The sequence below is a fragment of the Crocodylus porosus genome, unplaced genomic scaffold (assembly GCF_001723895.1).
Source record: "Crocodylus porosus isolate Cpor-Errol unplaced genomic scaffold, CroPor_comp1, whole genome shotgun sequence".
NCBI classification, from domain to species: Eukaryota; Metazoa; Chordata; order Crocodylia; family Crocodylidae; genus Crocodylus; species Crocodylus porosus.
In genome coordinates, this window is record NW_017728904.1 from 2,409,125 (window position 1) to 2,429,754 (window position 20,630).

A 20,630-nucleotide genomic window follows, 5' to 3' on the forward strand; every position below is an offset into this window, starting at 1 on the left:
TTTTTCCTTTTCTATTATCCTGGAAAGAAATAGACATCAAGCTTGAGACAAAATTAATAGCAGAAAGAATGTCAGTGTTGTGAGAAGTTTCCATGACATGGCAGGATGGAGGAGCAAAATGTTCTTGTTGGAAGGAAAAATATACAGGATTGGATACACTGTTTCAGATATTAACTTTATTTTTTTAATAGGGTGGATCACTCATTTGTGTCAGGGTTTGAGTGCTTGGATTTTTAATCTAGACAGTGGCTGACAGTAAACTGTAAATTTGAGGGAGATGCAAATGTTGCTTGGGTAGGATTTTATGGTAAAATGGCTGCATCTTGATGATCAGAGATTTACAGTTTATTCACACTGTGATTGCTTAATCCATGGTGTATTGTAAAACAATTTTAATTTTAGTTTTACAGCAATTAGCTAATGAAAGTATTGTTCTATATTTAAGCCTTCCGGTCAGCTGTTTTCTGTGGCTATTGAGAACACAGATTGTCTGCAAATGAGTTGGATTACTTTCTTGCATGTCTTTTATTGTTATCTGTTTATTTTGGCCAGTCTGTCTCGGAATGTTTCTCATCAGATTTAAGGGCTGTCAAATGGTAGTAGGGATGACAAAAAACAATCACAACAGTCTCCTCTTCCACCCAAACATAACCAAAAGGAGCAAAATCCTTTTTAGAAGTGCTAATTCTCATTCAGCTATCCTACAGAAATGCCACCTGTTCAGCTCCTAGTCCTTTCTAGTGATCTAGTATTTGGAAAAGGTGATACCTTTACAGCACAGGTTCACAATCACCAGTCCGTGGCTTGATACGGGGCCATGAAGGGTTGGCTGCTGGGTTGTGGCATGAGCTCCCTGCTTGGAGCCCCATCTGTACCGCTGGGCAAGCAGCTTGCACTGCCAGCAGTGACATGCAGAGTTAAAACTGGGCAGCCTGGGGAGGGAGGCAGCTGGCTCTGTGTGCCCCGTCCCGCTCCCACCACCATGGCTGTGCCTGGCAAGGTGCTGCCTACACAGCAGGTACTGGGGCCTGCACCAGGCCAGGCAGGACCCCCCCCCACAGCCCTGACCGCAGCTGGGAGTGGGGGATATGGATTGGGAAACACCCAGGGCGGAGGACAGGGAGGCGGCTCCACTGCTTGCTCCTAAGGAAGGCAGCAGAGCCCCTTCTTCCCAAGCAACCCCAGCTGAGTCCCCCTGGGCCACTGCCTATGCAGCCGCCTCTCCTGCAGAATCCCCCAGTGCCCACAGCTGCAGTGCCCCAACACACACCCAGGAACAAATTTAAAGATTTACAAATTTACATGTTTAGATAATTACAAATTTAAATATTTAAAGTAGATTGTTTCTGTACCTGGTCCGCCAAAATTCTTTGAGTGAGTCTGCTAGTCCACAATATAAAAACGGTTGGAAGCTACTGTCTTACAACAGTAAAACAGCATTCAAGAAAAAGAAATAAGTTTTCATGGTGCTCTGTTAAAAGCTCTAGTTTCTTTAAAAAAAACAATAAAGCTTTTGAAATCACTGGCCTGAGTTAAAGACTCCTAAAGGCACCATTCAAATTTTGCATAAACCTAATTTAAAGAGGAAGTTTAGAAACTCCTAATTCCTGCTTAATGGAACAAGGTGGAACTGGTTCTACAAGAAAGCTGCTGCCATCTTTTTTGGCACAGTGGCCTGGAAACTGAGAAAAATGTAGTGTAGGGTTGGATATGAATGTGTAATTTAGGATGAAGAATGTTAATGATAAACAGGCTTTTTGGAGGAGGCCTCATGCTGACATCTGTCTTATCTTATAAGAAAGGGCTTTCCTTGTGACAGTGAGAGCCAGTATCAGCATTTGGAAACCATCTTGTCTTAATATTGGTTTGATTGTCTCAATTCCCCAGGGACAGTACAATCACCTACTCTGGATATCTTCAAAAAATGCCTGGATGCTCACCTTGCTGGGGTCATCTAGCCCCAGCAGTCTTTTCTGCCCAAGCTCATGAGGGCTGGACCTGGTGTTCTCAAAGTCCCTTCTAGCCCTTGGCATTTATGAATCTCTGTTTAATTGTATGTTTTTTAAAAATTGTCAGTGCTCAAGGTCCAGATTAACTGCAGTTACACAAGAGAAAGGCTCAGCTGTTTTATAGACGCTTCCATGAAAAATTCTGGTAAATGTGCAGTGGTTCTGAGAAGAGCAAACACAGTTATTAATATGTGTAAAGAACGGGACACCTAGTTTTCTTTCATTTTGGTCATACTATCTCAAAAAGATGTGACAAAAAAAAAAATTCAGAGATGAGTGACAAAAAATGGTTAGAAACATGGAGAGACTTCCATGAGATGAGACTTAAACACTGGACTGGTTCATTTAGAGAATGCATAGATAAGAAAGGACATGATGGAGGGTATATAAAGAAAGGAATGATGTAGTGAAGGTAAATGAGACATTCCCGTTTACTGTTCTCATAAGGAGCATGTGGTAAACTTAAAAAGCAATAAATACAAATCTGATAACAGGAAATCCCCTTTTTAACTAGCCTATAATTACACAGAATTTCTCACAAAGGAGCAAACTGGGGAAAGAAGGGCTTTAGGTGTGAATGGCTGCAGGGGGAGTTGGAGGCTATAACGGGTCTGGGAGTAGTGCAGGAGCAAGGGTCTTCAGTTTTTATAGGAGTGCACTTTATACGCATGTAAAGTTGAATTTTCCATACTTAAAATGGTGGTGGTTCTAAAATATAGGGGAAAACATTTATTCTTTTATTTAAATTCCTGATTTTTAAAAAAATCATAAGTTTTGGGGCTGGCTGTTGGGGTAAGCAGTAATAGGAAAGACAAGATTTGATGTTGCGGAAAAAATATCGAGGAGCAACCTCCAATTTTATTTTTGGAATGGGAATAAAAACTTAGCTTTTAAAGCAACACATGGATTTGGTTCTAAAATGAGTAACAAAAGGAATTTTTTAGTTTGGAGTACTGTATATTCTTCATTGGAGGGGAAAATGAGAACATTACTAATAGATCTGGAATGAGAATCTTTTGTGTTATGATGCTTGCTACTTGGTGAATCTTGTTTTCCTGGTGGCCACTAAAGGTCTTTTCCTCTCTTCCCTTTGCAGGATGGCGGACACCGACCTTTTCATGGAATGTGAGGAGGAGGAGCTGGAGCCATGGCAGAAAATCAGTGATGTGATTGAAGATTCTGTTGTCGAAGATTATAATTCAGTTGATAAAACTGCTACGGGTAAAGAGCTATTTAGTTAGAATTATGCAAGACATGGATGTTGTGCTGCAGAGTATCTATATTTAATGGGAAACTGCAGTGATCAGTTATGTCCTCTCCAGTAAATTTTTAGGTATCAAATGACATATACACTAAAGTACATAAAGTGTTAATTTTCTGAACAGTTAGACATTCCTGATGCTGTTCACTGTCTCCGTAATTGTGAGTAAACCTTCTGTGCATGACAGCAGGAGCTGACATTTTGGTGGTCGTTCAGCAGATAGACCTCCTGTTTACAACTCTGTTAAGAAATGGGAAATATCCATGGATGGAATCCATCGGAAACAAAAGATTTTCAAAGTTGTTAGAAGGCAAGGTGTCTTTTTGTTACTATTTTCAGAGGAGGCAACTGTAAGCAGTTACTTGCCTAATGTTAAATCAGCCAAAGTAATTGTTTTTTACAAGCAGTGAATTTATAATTCGCAAGACAAATGGTATGTCTCTAGTTCTTCACATCTTACATTGTACTTTACTACATATAAATGCTAAATAATAACTAACTACTATGTTCCATCTAGCAGCTTTGAAAACCTGACACCCTGCCACCTTGCCTATATGAATGGCATTTCCTTGCTTATATTGTCAGACTGTCAAGATGACAACTTGTATGATTCTTAATTACTCTTCTTTTTTTAACACAATTGATTTTTTTGACCCTGATCTTGTGAACACATGCATGCTTAACTTTAAGTACCCATGTAGTCCTATAGAGACAAGGTTCTTTGGGTAAATCTGATATCTTTTATCTTTTATTTTGAGTTGGTCTAATAAAAGATATCAGATTTACCCAAAGAACCTTGTCTGCCTAAGTCCTTAGACCAACACAGCTGCAACCTACACCCCTGTAACATGTAGTCCTATTGTCTTCAAACTATGTACATTTGAAGAGTCGTGGATCTTTCTTGTTCATACTTAAATATGCCTTTTAGAATATCTTTTCATATAGTAGTTTTCTTTTAACGAGTCTGAACATTAAAGAGACATAATAGGTAGCTAAAACTTCCATTTTTCAGTCATTACTTAATAAATCCAGTTCAGTATCTGAATTGGGTTCTTTTATATAAGAACGATGCTTCATAAATATTGACTTGAGCTGTTATCAACATGTTGAATTTGGCTGTGCGTGAAATTTAAACAAAATATTTATTAAAATTATGATTAGCGTTAAATGATTTATTTAAAACTAAAGAGTAGGCATAATATGAATAAAATATTTATTCACTCTCCCTTTGATTCATCTGAAATTCTTGAGAGTCTGGTGTGTGTTTAAAAAGAAAAAGAAGTATTTTCCTAGCTATGTATGTGGGTGGAGCAGACGGGCATATTGCGTACATTAGTCTGTTGTTTGGCTATTTGAATTGCTTTTTCTTTGCCTTTTGGCTAAAATAAAGCATAGCATCAGTTTAATATTTTGCACCAATAGGGGCTGTGTTATACTGTAGCACAGGGCTAGTTCTAGCGATCTGACAGGTCTCTTGCATGTCTCATTACTGTGATTCTACATTCTGATCCTAGTGTGAAATGTGCTGGAGGCATTCTTGATACTTAAATATCTTGGCAGTAGCTGTTTGGCACATCTGGTAGTAAACATTGGAAGTCTAGAAGAGCGTTTGACACTTGGACTTTTAAAAAGCGAGTAGCTGATGAATATAATGGAAGGTGAAGAAGATGTAGCTGTGGTTCCCAAAGAGGGGATGTAGTTTTACAGCTTTCTGGTGCCACCTTTTTTCTCTTGCTCTTCCTGCTAGAGCAGAATTTGAGGGAGCTTTGTGTGGCAATTGGAGACGATGCCAAGATAGATGGTACCAGGAAAGAGAAAGGGATTCAGTCAGGGGTGGGTGGGTATGGGGCACAATCTGCTTAACAAAGAAATCATCATGGTGTTGAACTGGTCGAATAACTTTCCTTGCTTGTGCTGCTTAGTAGAAAATACAGAGACAAGAAAGCAGGATTTCTTGAAAGTACAGGATTTACTTGGTGAAAAAGTACAGCAGTACAATCAAGTACATGCTATCATAGCATCTGTACAAACACGTTGTACTACCTCTGTGCTTTTTTTTTCTAAATGTGATTATGCAATTCCTTCCTGGCAGTTTCAGTGAGTCTGCAGCCTGTCTCTGCCCCTCTGCCAATTGTTGCCCATGCCTCCATAGGCGGTAATCTCTCTACAGCCACGTCGGTCAGTAGCAGTGGGGCTCAAAATAGTGACAGTGCTAAGAAGACACTAGTGACACTGTTTGCAGACGACAATGGTAAGCAGAACCACTTTCAATATTTAGAATGCTTTGTACACGTGGGTCTTGAGGGGAAATGTTAGGCCTCATTTGTAGTTATCCTGTCTGGTACTGTGATCCTGTGAGATGTCACAAACTCAGCAGGGATGGGTCAGACCAGTGTTTAAATGGGAGACTTCTGAAAATCTGCAGGTGGTGGAAGAAGTGGTGCTGGTTTTTCTTTTCTATAACTTGGTACCAAACCCAGTGCCCTGACATTGGGAGAAAGTACTGAGATTGTGTTGGCTTTTAGATAAGATGGAAAACTAAAGGCCTGTCTAGTTATGGTCACCTGGGTATCATCAGAGTGCATTTTGCAAGAGTAGAGGTGTCAAAATGGAATTGTTAGCCAACTTCCAACTTGAGCAGTCCTCTTGCCTTCAATTCTTCCTGCTCTTTGAGTTGGATACGGTATTTCTCATTTCTGGTACTAAAATTGTTGTTCAGTTTGCTGTTAGACAGCTGTTTTGCTTCATTTTCAGGATGGCTAAAGTAATCTCTGGGTAATTTTGTATTTCAGTGCATTAAATTCATAAAGTATGTTAGGGATCCTTTTGGGGATTTAAGGGGCTGTATAAATGTAAGATTTATTAGTCAATGTTTGACAATCCCACATTATAAAGAAAAATCCAGTACTAGTTTTCTATGGCAAATGAGTTCTGATATCCAAGTAAAAAATCAAGAGCTGTGCTTTATTTGGAATAGTGACTTGTTTATTGAACAGTAGGTTTTCAGAACATTTTGAAAGCCTTAGCTAAGACAACAGTCATATATTTTTAATGTTCGTTGTTTCAGTGAGAAAAATTAGGTTTAGAGGGAGGCTATGAATCAATTACAGGTACTTAATAAAAATCCCTGCCATACTAGCATGCTAATTAGGTCAATACTAAAAAAGCAAAGCATGTATGATTACTAGCTGATAGTATTCAGTCTTAAAAGGCTATGTTAGCAATAGGCACCAATCAGTAAACCTGAACTTGGGAAAGGGGTATCCAAATCTCTACATTTGGAGGGTCACTGTCCAGATGTTTCCAAATTTCATGTAGAAGGTTGAATTTGTGTTGCAGCTGAATCCAGAGCATTATTTATCACATCACTAATGACTGTACCTCTATTCTAATCCTGTCAAGACTGACAAACTCCCTCTTATTTGTCCCTTTTTTTCTTTATTTTTTGAGGGGGGCAGTCTAAAAATAAGTGTCTTGGTAAGTTCTTGCCATGGGAATCTAATTCAAAGCTGCAGTCTCATCTGAGCATGTAGGGAGGAGGCCTAGAGACTGAAAACAAAACCTGACTGTTTTGTCTGCCTCTTTCAATCCCTGCTGCATAGAGTCTGAATGTGCCAAACATTCCCTTTGGACATCTAGAACATGGGCGGGTTAGCAGGATTACTAGTACAATGCCACAGGCTACTTTGAAAGAAAATTTCAGTCTGTATTTTATATAAATCACAGATGCACACGAAGTTCTCTCCCTAATGAACTAGGTCCAAGGGCACTAAGTACGGTTAATGCCTTTGCCGTGAATGGCTAGTATTACATTCCTATGCAGCTGTTGCTCCAATAGCTATATTAAAGATTTGGGGCATAGTTGTGGTTAACCACGATTATCTTTTTTCTGGCTGTTAAGAAAGTGTTAGCAGTTGTCACTGGGCAAATGTCACTGCCTTCAGTTTATTTAATCCTCAGGGAAGAGATTAAAACATTAAGACATTTTACCTTGACTCGATCTGTTGCTCTCCGTAGCTATTTTTCTTTGTGTGGGGCTTGTAGAAAACCTGTGGCTGAACAACAATCCAACAGTCCATGCAAATGAATGAAAAGATGCAACGTGGAGCATTGCAGGGCTTGTTTGCTTAAACAGGGGTTGCCTGAACTCTACCCAACTTTGAATGCCATTGACAGCTTGCTGTAACCTTGGAGCTGCTCATCATTTGCTCTGGTCCCAGGCTGCACTAAAATACCGCATGTTGGGACCTGTGGCCATCACGGGATGTACTTCTGCATATTGAGAAGCATTCCTGAGGGCTTGTAGAATTTTTTGGCCAACCCTTGACCAGGAAGCAACACTTTGATCCCTGCAGAAATCTAAAGCAGAACTTTAAAGGGAGGTATGTGCAAGGGAGGAAGGGACAGTGTCAGTACCTTGCAGGGTCTCAGCAGTATGTGCACAGACTAGGTTGGTGTCAAAGTCTAAGTTATCACTGTTAAAGTCTTGCATTAAGGCACAAATTGGGTTAAATTGCTGTTTGTGTTGTTTTTTGGTGTCTGTTAGAGACAGAACTGGCAGCTGTATGGAGTGCTGGAATGTATTATTGAGAGCGTAGTAGGCAATGTGGAAGTGGAAAGGAATGCATAAGTTATTCCCCTTAATTTATCTTAAAAAAATTGAGACTGGCTGACTGGGTTGTGACCTACCGCTAAATGTAGTTTTTGTTTGCTGATAGCAGTTTAAATTTGTAAAGTGTGTTGGGGATTCCTTGGGATGAAAGGAACTATAAAAGCACACCTATTTTCTACATCTCTCTAGAGCCCTTCGATTTACATGAGTTAGGCTAGATTTCCTTCTTGATTGGACAGGTACAACAAAGGAGAGAGATTTTGCCCATTAACTTTTAAGACCAGAAATAAATAAATGTGTGTGTGTGTGTGTGTGTATGTATATGTATATATGTATATATGTACGTATATGTATATATGTGTGTGTGTATATATATATATATATATGTATATGTGTGTGTGTGTGTATATATATTTGGCTGTGAATATGGCCTTTTCATTCCTGAGTAGTTGCTTTCTGAGGCAGTAGTCACAGGGGAATCCCTTTTGGTTCACTGCCAGTGGGGATTTAAATGGCAGAGTGCCATATGGACATCTGTCACCTCTACGATTCTGGTTGTCTCTGCTGTCCCAGTAACTCTGAGGATCAGGTCCTGGTTTAAATTGCAACTATGGCTCACAAAAGGAGCCACATCGGGAATTATGCCAGCTTTTAGCAGTTTTTTACATTCATGATCTGTCTTGTTGTGCATTGTTTTATTTATATTCATTAAAAACAGTTCCAAATCAAAAGGCTTGTTGCAAAGGACCTGTTAAATGTCTTCCGTCCTGTCAGCCAAGATAAACAGTGTTTCCTTAGGACAGGGGTGTCAAACAAATGAGGTGGCAGGCCAAGTCTGGATCATGAGGCTTTTCAGAGACCAAATAGTCCACTTCTGGATCTGACCCATGTAGGATCTGGCTGCGGCTGCTTGAAGCCACTATCTATGCTGTCAGCAGCCAGGGAGTTAACCACTCCTGTGCTCCACCCACTTTGCCAATTGTCACTGATTTTAGTTGCCATCAGCAATTGAAAATGCTAAATTGGATAGCACCATTCACCCTCTGAATGCTTGCTGTGCTGACACAGCAGCCACAGCAAACAGGCTGAGCGGTGGCACCAGGGCTGAGTGGTGATGGCATTAACTCCTTTGCTGCTGGCAGCTGCAGCCAGAAGTTCCACAGGCCAGATGACCCACCCCCAGGAGTTGTATGTTCGACATCCCTACTCTGGGATAAAGGTACCGCTACACACAACCTAGCAGGCCTAAAACATAACCTACCCAAAGCAACAACATCCACATTAATAAAAATGTAGCTTCTATGCCAGCTGAGCCTTCAGTAACCAAGTTGGTGTGGGAATTCCTTCATGGGGGTGTCAGACTTCTCAATATTAAAACATCCTAGACACTAGCTCGCCAGAAGAGCAGAGTAGGAGGGCATAGTGGAGTGGACTCATCCATTCATGAATCAGAAAATAGAATTGCAGAAGCTATAGGTGGAAATTACCTATTAGCTATCTATTTCATCACCCTGCTAGAGCTGCATTTTTCTCTACTGCTTGATTTTAAAGTCCAAAGCTCTTGGGCTTCCACTACTTCCCTTGGGGAGACTTTTATAGTCTAACGTAGTTGAGCTTTCAGACAGTCATTCAAACAGGCATTCAGCCTGAATTTTCTTTGAGTGCTCCTTGTTACACATGTTTGTCCTATCCTAACCTATAATCCTTCTCTCTCCCTGGTGTTTACATATGTAACTAGAAGGTGTGATACTTGTCTGTCAGCTTTGATTTTTTTTTTATAAAGGGTTGCTCCAGTGTTGCTAATAAGAAAATGTGGTAGGTGCACATCGATGTGATACTTTGACTTTTTGTAATAAATCCCCCATCAAATCAGAATGTATCTTGTACTTCTGTAACACTTTTCACAGCAAGAATCACAAAGGGATTTCACACCTGAAATATTGAAATTAGACAAAGGAAATATTTTGTTTGTGACTAATGTACAAAAACTGCCTAATGGCACACAACAAGACTATATGGCAGATTAGGACAGAAAGGGAGAGAGAGTGCTACATCTAATTAAAACAGAATGCCATTCTTTCCTTGGGGTGACAGTCCACACAGATTCCTTTCTTGATACATATGTTCTCCAGGCACATGGGATTAGATGCTTTCATTTCCCATTGGGCATGTTGCATGGGTACTTTCATACTGCCTCATTTAAGGGTTTAAAGTGTGGAGCACACAGGTGTCCTCTTAGCATCTGTGTATCTCCCACAACTGTAAGATGGAGCTCTGTAGGATCTGCTTACTCCACCTGCCATGTAGTTTAGTTGGTGTGTTTTTCTCTCTGTCACGTATTTATTGCCAACAAGTGTAATTTTCATGTTTCAGGTAGTTCAACTCTCATCTTCCCCTTATACTGGGGTTCTGGGATTGGGTCAAAAGCCAAGTCACATGGATTTTAAGACTGGTCTTTATTTAGATTAGACATCCGCAAGAACTACTTCACAGTTAGGGCGGCTAGAAGCTGGAACCAACTTCCAAGGGAAGTGGTGCTGGCTCCTACCCTGGGGGTCTTTAAGAAGAGGCTTGATGCCTACCTGGCGGGACTCCATTTGAGTCCAGTTTTTCTCCCGCCCAGGCGGAGGGTCGGACTGGAAGATCTACAAGGTCCCTTCTGACCCTGCTTCTATGATTCTATGACACTTTGCCCAGTAAAAGCTGCGCTTGGTCACAGCATTGTTTTTTCCTAGTGGCCCTGGGAATCCAGGACTGTATCTTGAGATTTCAAACCACATTCACTACAGAGTGGACTGTCTGTCAGTATTGTCAGCACTGATGTCTGACGGGCAGGAAGGTGCCGCACTCCGAAGATGAGCCTGGCTGAAGTTGTTCTCCCTGACAGACTGGGATGAAAGGGTTGTAAAGTTCATGATTTATCATTTTCATTCATCCATCGGCCATAAAACTGAGAACTTCTGGTGCCCAGGCACTGCCTTCTAAATCAGTACTAGGGTCATGTCTAAATCAGGTACAAATTTGATACTAACTCTTTAGCCCTCACCAATGCCTCAGTATTAGGAGCCTCAGCATTCAGTGCATCTGAGATAGTAGTCCTTCCTCCTTGGTACCCACTACTGCAGCATCTAAACCATGTGCTGTGCTAAAAGATATATAAAACCCACAGACAGCAGTGTCTTCTCTCCTTAAAAGATTAAAGGTGGTGACATACAAACAGAAGCTTCTGGGTCACTGGTACCGGCCTCTCCTATGCTTAGATAGGGTACACTTGAGAAACTGGCCCTCCCCTTGTAGTCCTTTTCCTCTTTCTCAGCTGAGTATAGCAGAGGCTTACCTTTCAACCAAGCATCTTCCCCTGCCTGGATAGCACAGAGATATTCAGAGAGGGATTCTAGAGAATTTTAGATAAAAAGCTGTCTAAGGCTCCCAGAGGTTGCTCTGCTACTTGGTACCATCCTCCATCTCTGTACTTCTACCCATATCAGCGGATAACAGTTGTTATCAGACATATGGGGGCATATAACCATATTCCAGAAAACCTATTACATCAACTATCCTAATATCTCAATCACTGTTCCTAGAAACAAATTAAACATTTCACACATGCCTAAAAGGCATGAGAAGAGCCAGGAGCATCGGTTGCAAGGGGAAGAGCAACTGATGTCTGCTGTTTTCTTCATTCACACCTAGATAATGGATCTACTTAGATCTGTCTCGGTTGTTTTAAGGCAGGGGTATCAGGCAAACAGTCCTTGGCTAGATGTGGCTTGTGGAGCACTGTGATCTAGCCCGTGGGTCTTGGGCTGACCCCACACACTGTGCAGCATGTGGAGTTAGTCTGGTATGGGCTAGACCTGGCTCCATGAGCACTGTGTGCACCACAAGGAGTCAGTCCAGGGCATGCATCACATGAGGTACCTGCACTGAACCAACCCTGAGTCTTGGCTCCAGAGCCAGTCCAGATCAGACGGCACCAGAGCCAGCGCATAAGGTGCATCTGGTAGAGCATTGCATGCAGTATGTGTCCCATGCCAGCAGAGGGGTTCAGCAGCGGGTTACATTGGTTAGGACCCCCTATTCTAGGATCCTGAGTGCTGGCTGTAGTGCATGGTCCCAGTCTGGCCCATAGACTGGCCCAGCAACCCTCATCTGGCCTACCGGGCTGGAGGAGTTGGAACACCTTAAACCAGGGGTGTCAAAGAACTGAACGTGTCTTGGAAGGAGTCAAAGGCAGTCAGTGTAGATGGACAGGATCTTGAATAGTCTACCTCTTTCTACACCAGCAAGGCTTACCATGCACTTTGTAAAAGTCTGCTGAGACTGCAAAAGTATATGGCATACATCTGCATTTGTCCTGGACAGCTGAAAAGAGATGTCAGGAAGCAATGGATCCTTGTTAAGGGATTTGAGTATTTTTAATTACATCTCCAGCAGTTTAGGAGAGATCAAAACAGCAGGGGCTTACCAAGCACATGCTGAGAGAGAAGGATGAAAAAATTGGGCTTCTTCACCTGTAAAGTTTCTCATGCAGCCAGCCTCCAGATGGAGACTGACTATCAAAAGGTGTCTTTGTTTATAAATAGGCTTCTCAAGAACATCAGGAGGAAATAGTCTGTCATAGCCAATGGACATCTGATTGTTAATACTTCGCTCCAAGCTGTGCTGGATGTATCTGACACCACATTGTGTGCAGTGGCCATTAGAATAACTGTGTTGTGACTTCAGTCCTGTGGGAACCCTATGTAACAATCGGGGAAATCAGTTATTTGAGCTACAGACTTGCCAGTAACAAAACAGATGTGTCCATTATGTCCTTCAAGGATCCCAAGCCAATGTTTATGTTTTTAAGAGTTTCTGTGTCCTGACTCAAAGGCGACGCTTACTCCAACACCTATCCCTCCCATTGCTCCTCTGGTCAGTCTTGCACTTGGCTGCAGAAGATCTTGGAACCACTCTTGAAGATATGATCCTTGGCTTCCACTAGGCAGTGGGTTTGAAGCAAAGATTGAGAACCTGTGGGGCCACATGAGGTTTACTTTTGTCCTGTTATCTGTCTTATTTTCAGGATTTTATTAAGCAAGCTTTACCCTGGAATGGTGGGTCCTAACCAGTGAAACCAGTTTAGTCTCTTCAGTTTCAATCCTTACCCCTCCACTCTTTTTCTGGGAACCCATCTCATGACAGAGTGTTAAAACAAGTAGATTCCTTTTGTACAGCTGGGAGCAAGAAAGGATATACTCTTCAGGCGCAGTAGGTTTTATAGCACTTCCTTTTTGATCCCAAAAAAGAAAAGGGATTTGCCATCCATCCTGGACCTTCAGCTCTCAGAGTCTTGTCTTTATCCACCGTTTCAAAATCAGGATGGTGATCCCAGTCTGTAATATTTGTTCTCATTAGTTCTTCAGGGCTGGTTTGCTCCTCTTGGCCTGCAGGAGGCTGGTAGTGAGATACCAGTTCATACATCCCATAAAAAATGCCTCAGATTCTTTATAGGAGCATCTCAATACTAGAAGAGGTCCTGTGTTTTGGTATGTCTGTGGCCCGAAGGGTTTGCATGGAGTATCTGGCAGTAATGGCAACTCACTTAGAAGAGAAGAGGAGAGACCTGGATTCACCTAATTACCCAGTGACTGGCTGATAGGAGGAAAGAGACCCAAGCAGGTGACTGACTTGGATATGGGGAGTTCACAGCCCCTTGGGATCTTACTTCACTTCAAAGCCAATGATAAAAAAAGTGTGCAGACACCAGCTTGGAGTATTGTGAAACTCAAGATCAGTGAAAATTTACCTTCCACAAGATTCCAGACAAAATGAAATCTCATTCGCTAACTTTGAGATCGCTCAAGAACATCAGTGGGAACATACCTGGGAGTTTTAGGTTGTGTGCCCTGTTCTCAGTCCCACAAGAAGTCCTTGTTAAGGACTGGTGGAAAGACTTCTTCAGCTGTGCACTATTGTACCCTTCCCAGCACCTCGCATCACCAGATTTGAAAAATGGAATCAAGATATTGGAACCTCAGAATTATGATGACAAAAATTGACTTCACAAATATAATTTTCATCCTTTAATCCAGGCTAATGTTGTCTTAAGCAGCAGATGTTTTGACTACTTTGTGCCTTGTCACCTCTTGGGATGTGAGTGTATAAAACTGCCGCTACTACAGTCTCACCTTTAGGAACAGTCACATGTGTAACTTGCCTCTGAGTGAGTCACTGTGCCTAAGGAACAACAAGAAGACTATTCCCATGTGGTCTGAAGCTAGAAAATTGATCAAATGTGAACGTTTTATTTCAAATGGTCCCCTCAAGGATCTTGCCTCCATACTGACATTCTAGAACTTGGAACTGTTGACCACGGTAATGCAAAATGTTTCCTGCTTCTTCAAAAATCCATAGTACAGATCCAGATTGGCAGCAGTACAGCACTGTATTGTGTCAACAGAGGGGAATCATCCCTTTTCTGTCAGGAGGTCATGCAGCTGGAGCTAAATCATATCAGTGGTTTTGCAACTTCTTGGTCTTCAGAACACCTTGGTGACTTAACTCAGCAGGCAGTTTTTCACAACCAGAAATGATCTACAAATGGCACGGAGGTTCATACACTTTTCACAAGTGGAAATTCCCAAGAACAGATGTGTTTTGTCACTGGCCAAAGTGCTGAACATTTTTTTTTTTTTGTAGAAGGGACTTGAGTCATGATGCATGCCTTTTTCATCCACTCTACTCAGCAGTGGTGAGGCTGCAGCTGGAGTACTGCATCCAGTTCTGGGCACCACACTTTAACAAGGACGTGGACAAGCTTGAGACAGTCCAAAGAAGATGATCACCCATATGGTCAAAGTCTTAAAAGGTAGGGACTGATGGATGTATGCCTTTCCGGCTGCTTATTCCCATGATAACAAGGGTAACACTGAAACATGATTATAGTAGTTCCAGCAAAGTCCGAGCAGTTCTGCAAGTTGGGTCTGTTGAACTTTTTGATGTAGCTTCTCATCACACTGTTAGCTCTGCCTGACAGTCTTCAAAAACAAGTCAGATTTTATATTGGAACTCAGCTTCCCTATTTCCAACAGCCTGGATGCTGAGTGGATGACACCTGCCAAAAGAAGTAGTTCAAAAGAGGTTCAGGACATTTTGCTGCAAAGCAGGATATTTTTTAGCCAGACTTACTTATAAAGCTGGCTTTTCTGTCTGGGATCCATACCCATTCTATCCCCCCAGCATTGCCCTCCCATCCTGGCCACTCTTGCAGTGGCATAATTCCTGAAAAGCCTCATACATAATCCCCCTCCTTTCCCAGTTTGGAAAGCGCTGACCTCAATACCATGTTAGTAGATTTGATGGATTCCCCCTTTGAACTCTATGAAACTAGTTCCTTCCCTTCAAGTGCACTTGGGACATACGTACCTCAGGAACAGAATCTGTGTGGACAACACGGCTTAGAGAACCAGGGTTCCTATAGGGTGAATAACTTTCAACCTTACTGGTTTTTGGCTAAGACCCCAGTGTTAACTACTTGTACAAGTATCACCCTCGCATCATTAATAATCTTGGTTTTCTAACTCTTGAAAGACCCCATATCTGGCAGCATATATACCAGCTAATATTGACTCAATAACAATTTGAAGAACAACACTCCCTGAATTGCCAGTACTGCATGAAATGCTTATTGAAAGGAGATCCCAGTATAGTTCTTTCGTGTGTGGGATGGCACTAGTGACTTTTTTTGGTAAAGTATTTGCCTGTCTGCTTACCAGTGCAACCTTAATTCAGCTTTCTTGTGCATATACATTTTGATACAATCTTGAGTTACATGATCATGTGCTATTTTTTCCACAGGACCTCTGCCTCAGTCAGTGCACAGGATCAATGCTGCTGACAGAATGGGTAGCTATTCAGTCCTTCTTTTTATCCTCATTATTCACTAAGTAGCTCCATGCCTTTTTGACTGTGTGCTAGTTAAATCCTGAATATGGTAGTATAAAATTTACTCAATGTGACACTCATAGCTGCAATATCTGAGTGGTTCACAAACATGAATAAATTTGCCTTCATAGTCTCCCTGTGAGAGATTGGAATGTTTCAATTCTACAGAGGAAGATGCAAGACAGAGAGACTGAAGTCAACAATATTAAGTGTCCCACTAATTTGGGAAGTCAAATTTATGATGTCTACAGTTTGATCTTTTCAGAACATTTAATATTGCTTTAATACTTCACGTATATGAAACATGGCTCTTGACTTCAGTTGTAATTCTAGCTCTCAGCATGTTTTCACATCAGGCCCCAAGTGGCTTAAATAAGGCATGTAGAAATTGGGAAAGATACTGTAAAGAGTTAGTTATCAGTCAATTTCCCAGTATCCACTGAAAAACATGATGGAAAAAGCAGGGGTAGAATTTACTTTGGGTAACAAGTCCTCTGCCTCAGGCCTAGGACCACCTTTTTTTCTACCTACAGGCACTTTGTTCATTTACTGCTGACTTTCCAACATTTTTAAAGAGATAAATTGCTACAGACAGCAAAGCCTCACTTGCTTCACAACCTTGATTCATTCCCTGAGCACCACCTGTTCTGTGCACAAATGAGGCAGGGATTCTGTGGAAAATACAGTGTGTAATCATGTAATTAAAGTCAATATTGTTATATGCGCAAAGGGGGGTGAATTAAGGTTGCACAGGCAATCTCCCGGAATTTCCTACCTTTTTAGCACTTGACTTTGCAATCACACAGTTCTTTTACCCTACCTGTCTTAAAAATGTAATAAAATTATTTCCTAAGCTTATTAAAAAAAAAAAAAAATCAAACCAAACAAACCCAGAGAGCCGGATGTTGCATGACATCACGTGGAGTCATACTAACCTCCGTGTGGTTCAGTATGGGGGTTGGGTCTTTAGAACTACCACAGAGACTTGAGTTAAGCAGTTAGCTAGTAGCAGTAGATGATGTGGACCAGCCAGCAGAGGGGAGTGAGACACATACTTTGCCAGCAGATTTCACCTTGGTTTACTGGCATCAGCAAATGATAGGGATCAAGAATCCTGACATGTTTCAGGCTTTGTTGGGGGTGTTTTAAGTGATTAAGACTGTTCCGCCCTGTGGCATCCCTATGCCTTATCATGTCCCCTCTTCTCTTCCCCCATCTTCATTTAATTCAGCATGTCAAGACCCTTCCTTCTCTTAATTTTGTCTGGATGCCAGAGGGGAGATTGCTGTCTCTGCTGTGTTCTCAGTCTCCCTGCTCTTGGTGCCAGTGTTACCTTAGCCCCTTGGCTGCCAGGAAGAGTTTTGCAGGGATAGTCCTGATCAGTCCCTACATTTTCTTGCAGCCTTGGGATTGAGCATGCTAGCACTCTGTGGGGAGGGCACAAGCTCACGTTGGTTGCCATATGGGAGCTGTGTGGAAATAGTTCACGCTCTTGGAGAATAATGCAGTCAGCCTCTAACAGATCTCCAGTGTATGTGCAAACTGAGATTTTCAAGGCAAAAAACCTGGTCCAATTTGAGATCACTAAAGGCACATGCCAGGGACTAAGGAAATTTCTGCTGCAAATTTTCAAATGTCAGAAATTTCCAAAATTCCGGTTACAGGCAGACACCTGTCATGGAAGCCTGTAGCCTGAACTGTTACATTTTTGTAAAAATGAGTACCATTTTCGGTTGCTTATCCTTAGGCAACTTTAACTAGAAGCAGTGGGTGCTGCAGCTGAACAGTTAAAATTTTGCAAAACTACATGCAAAAAACCAGTTTTATAATAGAAAGTGTTAAGCAACTCTATAAGGAGTATTACTAGAAATGCCTGTAATAGAAACAGGCCATGGAGGTGCATTGGGACACAACAGTAGGGAAACACCAGCATTATCACTCTCACAAACCAAAGGGATTGTGTTGGAATATTTTATATAATGTGTGATATTGAATTCAGAGAACACAAGACACTGTATTTTCCCCTGCTTTAAAGCCTCTATGCAGGGTAAATGAAGTGTTACCCTGGTTTAATAAAAAGTTCCTGAATTCAAAGGACAAAGACTTCAGAGAGTTTTAAGGTATTTTCGTGATCTTGATTACTCTTGTGCGATCCGAATATGCTTGATGATTTTTCTTTACATTGAAGCTGCACGTGAGATTGGATTGTGCCGAGGGGCACCAGATACAAAAGGAAGAGGGGCTGTATGGCTTGATGGCAGCCATGTGTGCTTCCAGGTCTGAGTTGTACCAGGAAGCGACACAGCCCTCAGTATGATGGTTGTGGTATCTCTGTCTACATTTGGCAGCACTGCCCAGAATTTCTACACTACTACAGGATGGTTGTACTCCTGACACAACCCTGCACACTGGGGTTTGCTGCGGGGTCTGTCTCATAGCTTTTTTTCTCAGTGTTAACATATGTGGAAAATTGTTTCACCAGCTAAGAAACTTTTTCTAATCCCTTTATGATGCTACAGAGGTGTTCAGAGGTTGTACTGGTACAGAAGGAATCCATCTTTGAGATTTTTTTTTTTTAAACTGCCTATAAGTTTTGGGTGCCCATTTTTCCCCAGGCAGCTCAGAAAAATCTCAGTGGAAGTGTTAAAATTGCTAAAAGGATATGTGGGAGGGGTAGGAGTTCTGGATAATGTTTCTAAATGTGTGTTCACTGTAACTAATACTAATTGTAGAGGACAAGATTTGTCATTGATTCTTCAGAATGGAAAGTTGGAGGGAGAGGAAATAATGGATTTTAGTCAACCACTTCTTTCTTTTTCTTCTTGCAGCTGGCAACCCTCTTGTTCAGCAAAGTGGACAGCCATTAATCCTTACCCAGAACCCAACCTCAGGTCTGGGCACAATGGTAACCCAGCCAGTATTGCGACCTGTACAGGTCATGCAGAATGCTAACCATGTTACTAATTCGCCAGTGACCAGCCAACCTATTTTCATTACAACCCAGGTGAGTCTTGTGTGCCTTCACCCATGTACCAGGGGTTCTGGGCTATGGCTGCATACAGACTGAGTATGCATGTGAGAAGAACTGCTTTAGTAATTAAGAAATTCTCAGGCGCCAGTTTCAGTCTTGCCTTGTGTACTCTGGGCGTTGAGCTTGGGTTGTAAATCTGCCTCTGCTGTAGTTCAGTTGTATTCAGCAATGACTTGCTTTTCAGTAGTCCCTGTGTTGTGGGTAATTTATCTGCTTCATATTGATCTGAGCTTGCCAAAGCCTTACTGCACTGAGTTGGATTTGAAATAGTGGTTTTGTTTCATTCATTTTATGGGACCTAACTTTATCAGAACTTCCACTGACTTTTGGAAGTTTTGCCTAAATAAGGACTTCCACATTAAGCCTAGAACAAGCTGCTACTTAGAAATGTTTGACTAGTCTGTGTTAGTCTCTTGCAGTTGTTCAAAAAATTGCTGTTAAATTAATTAAGTGAATGCACGTATTATTTGAAAATTCTTTGCTGGTCAGTCTTATTATTTGCAGCTTCCACTTTGTTCTGTCCCAAAGTACTTGACCTTCCTCCCCTTTGAGGGTGACTATAGCAGCTGTTAAGCTTGTAGAAAATTATTTCCATTGATTTTTAGCAGGGAGCAGGAAGGTAGCCAGAGGAGAGGATAACAACAGGTAGAAACAAGAAATTGCACTCCAGGACCCCAGTTCTAGCAGGAAGGGAAGGGAGCAGAGTTGCCCCACTGTAGTGACAGGAATGATGCTGCTCTATTGAGAGCCTTACTGCACAGATTACTCAGTGCTGTGCTGCTTAGTTTACAAAAAGAAAACCTAAACTCTTCCAAAAAAATTGAAAAGCTAAGAATAAAAATACTTGGAATATTATTTGTTGCACTGGATCCCTGTGATCGTTTGCATCTGGCATTGCTCTGACTAGGGCTGCTTATGTCAAAATTCTTTACCTTTTCTGACAGATGTATGGGAAGGGTCCCCTGTGGCTGGATTTCTGCTGGGATCCAACCCCAACTCTAATCAGTACAAAGACTTTGTGCTGAATAAATGCTGGTTCTGTCATGTTGCGGCTTCTCAGGAGTGTTTGCCAAGTTGCTCATTAAATAACTCTGAAATGTAAAGGATCCGAGCCAAAATTTACCTAGCAAACCCCTAAGGAGAGGGTTGGGGAACACTGCTCAGATGATTATACCAAAATGTGGTTGGAGAATTGTGCTCTGATTGTCTGTCTCTGTGTCTGTGTCGAGGTTGTTGGGATCAATAAATTAATGATGAATTTACTTTTTTAAATGCAGGGATTTCCTGTGAGGAATGTGCGGCCTGTACAAAACACAATGAATCAGGTTGGAATTGTCCTGAATGTACAGCAAGGCCAAACAGTTAGACCCATTACCTTAGTCCCAGGTGAGGAAAATATCTATTGAGACAGATGAGGTTGTGACAGTTTTGTTTCTGTGCAAGCAGTTGGATGTGAAGTGAAAAATACTATTTGGAAACCTTTTCCTTTCTTACATGACAGTCAGCACCTGAAAGCTGGAATTCTCCAAAGTGCCTGTGGCCCTGAACATTTTGCTGCTGCATGTCATCCCATTGGGGTCGCTCACTGTCCTAAAATTACATGCATGCATAAGTGTTTGCGGGAGTGTGAGCCCATTGAGTATGAACAGGGCTTGTGTTCTTAGGTAATTTAAGTCCTGTGTGAAAATCCTACCTGAAATTGTAGGAAATGGAATTTTTACCTTGTCTGTGTTCATTTCAACCTTGGAAAAGGAAACTCTTTTCTGGTGTGTTGAAGAGCTATGATCT

At 41.7% G+C, this 20,630-nt stretch overlaps 1 protein-coding gene across 8 annotated transcripts in view; it reads left to right on the plus strand.

The window, feature by feature from the left end:
* The first annotated feature begins 3,071 nt into the window (after positions 1 to 3,071).
* POGZ (pogo transposable element with ZNF domain) overlaps positions 3,072 to 20,630 on the plus strand; it is a 32,439-nt gene continuing 14,880 nt past the window's right edge. For 3 of the 8 annotated variants that reach the window (XM_019556942.1, XM_019556943.1, XM_019556945.1), the window contains exons 1-5: positions 3,072 to 3,230; positions 5,363 to 5,521; positions 15,725 to 15,772; positions 18,640 to 18,815; positions 20,120 to 20,228. In XM_019556942.1, coding sequence (XP_019412487.1) covers positions 3,107 to 3,230; positions 5,363 to 5,521; positions 15,725 to 15,772; positions 18,640 to 18,815; positions 20,120 to 20,228 — 616 coding nt within the window. In that variant the 5' untranslated portion in view covers positions 3,072 to 3,106. Of the gene's footprint in view, positions 3,231 to 5,362; positions 5,522 to 7,378; positions 7,653 to 15,724; positions 15,773 to 18,639; positions 18,816 to 20,119; positions 20,229 to 20,630 lie in introns of those variants that run through there. The other 5 variants (XM_019556944.1, XM_019556946.1, XM_019556948.1 and 2 more) reach the window with 5 other exon arrangements.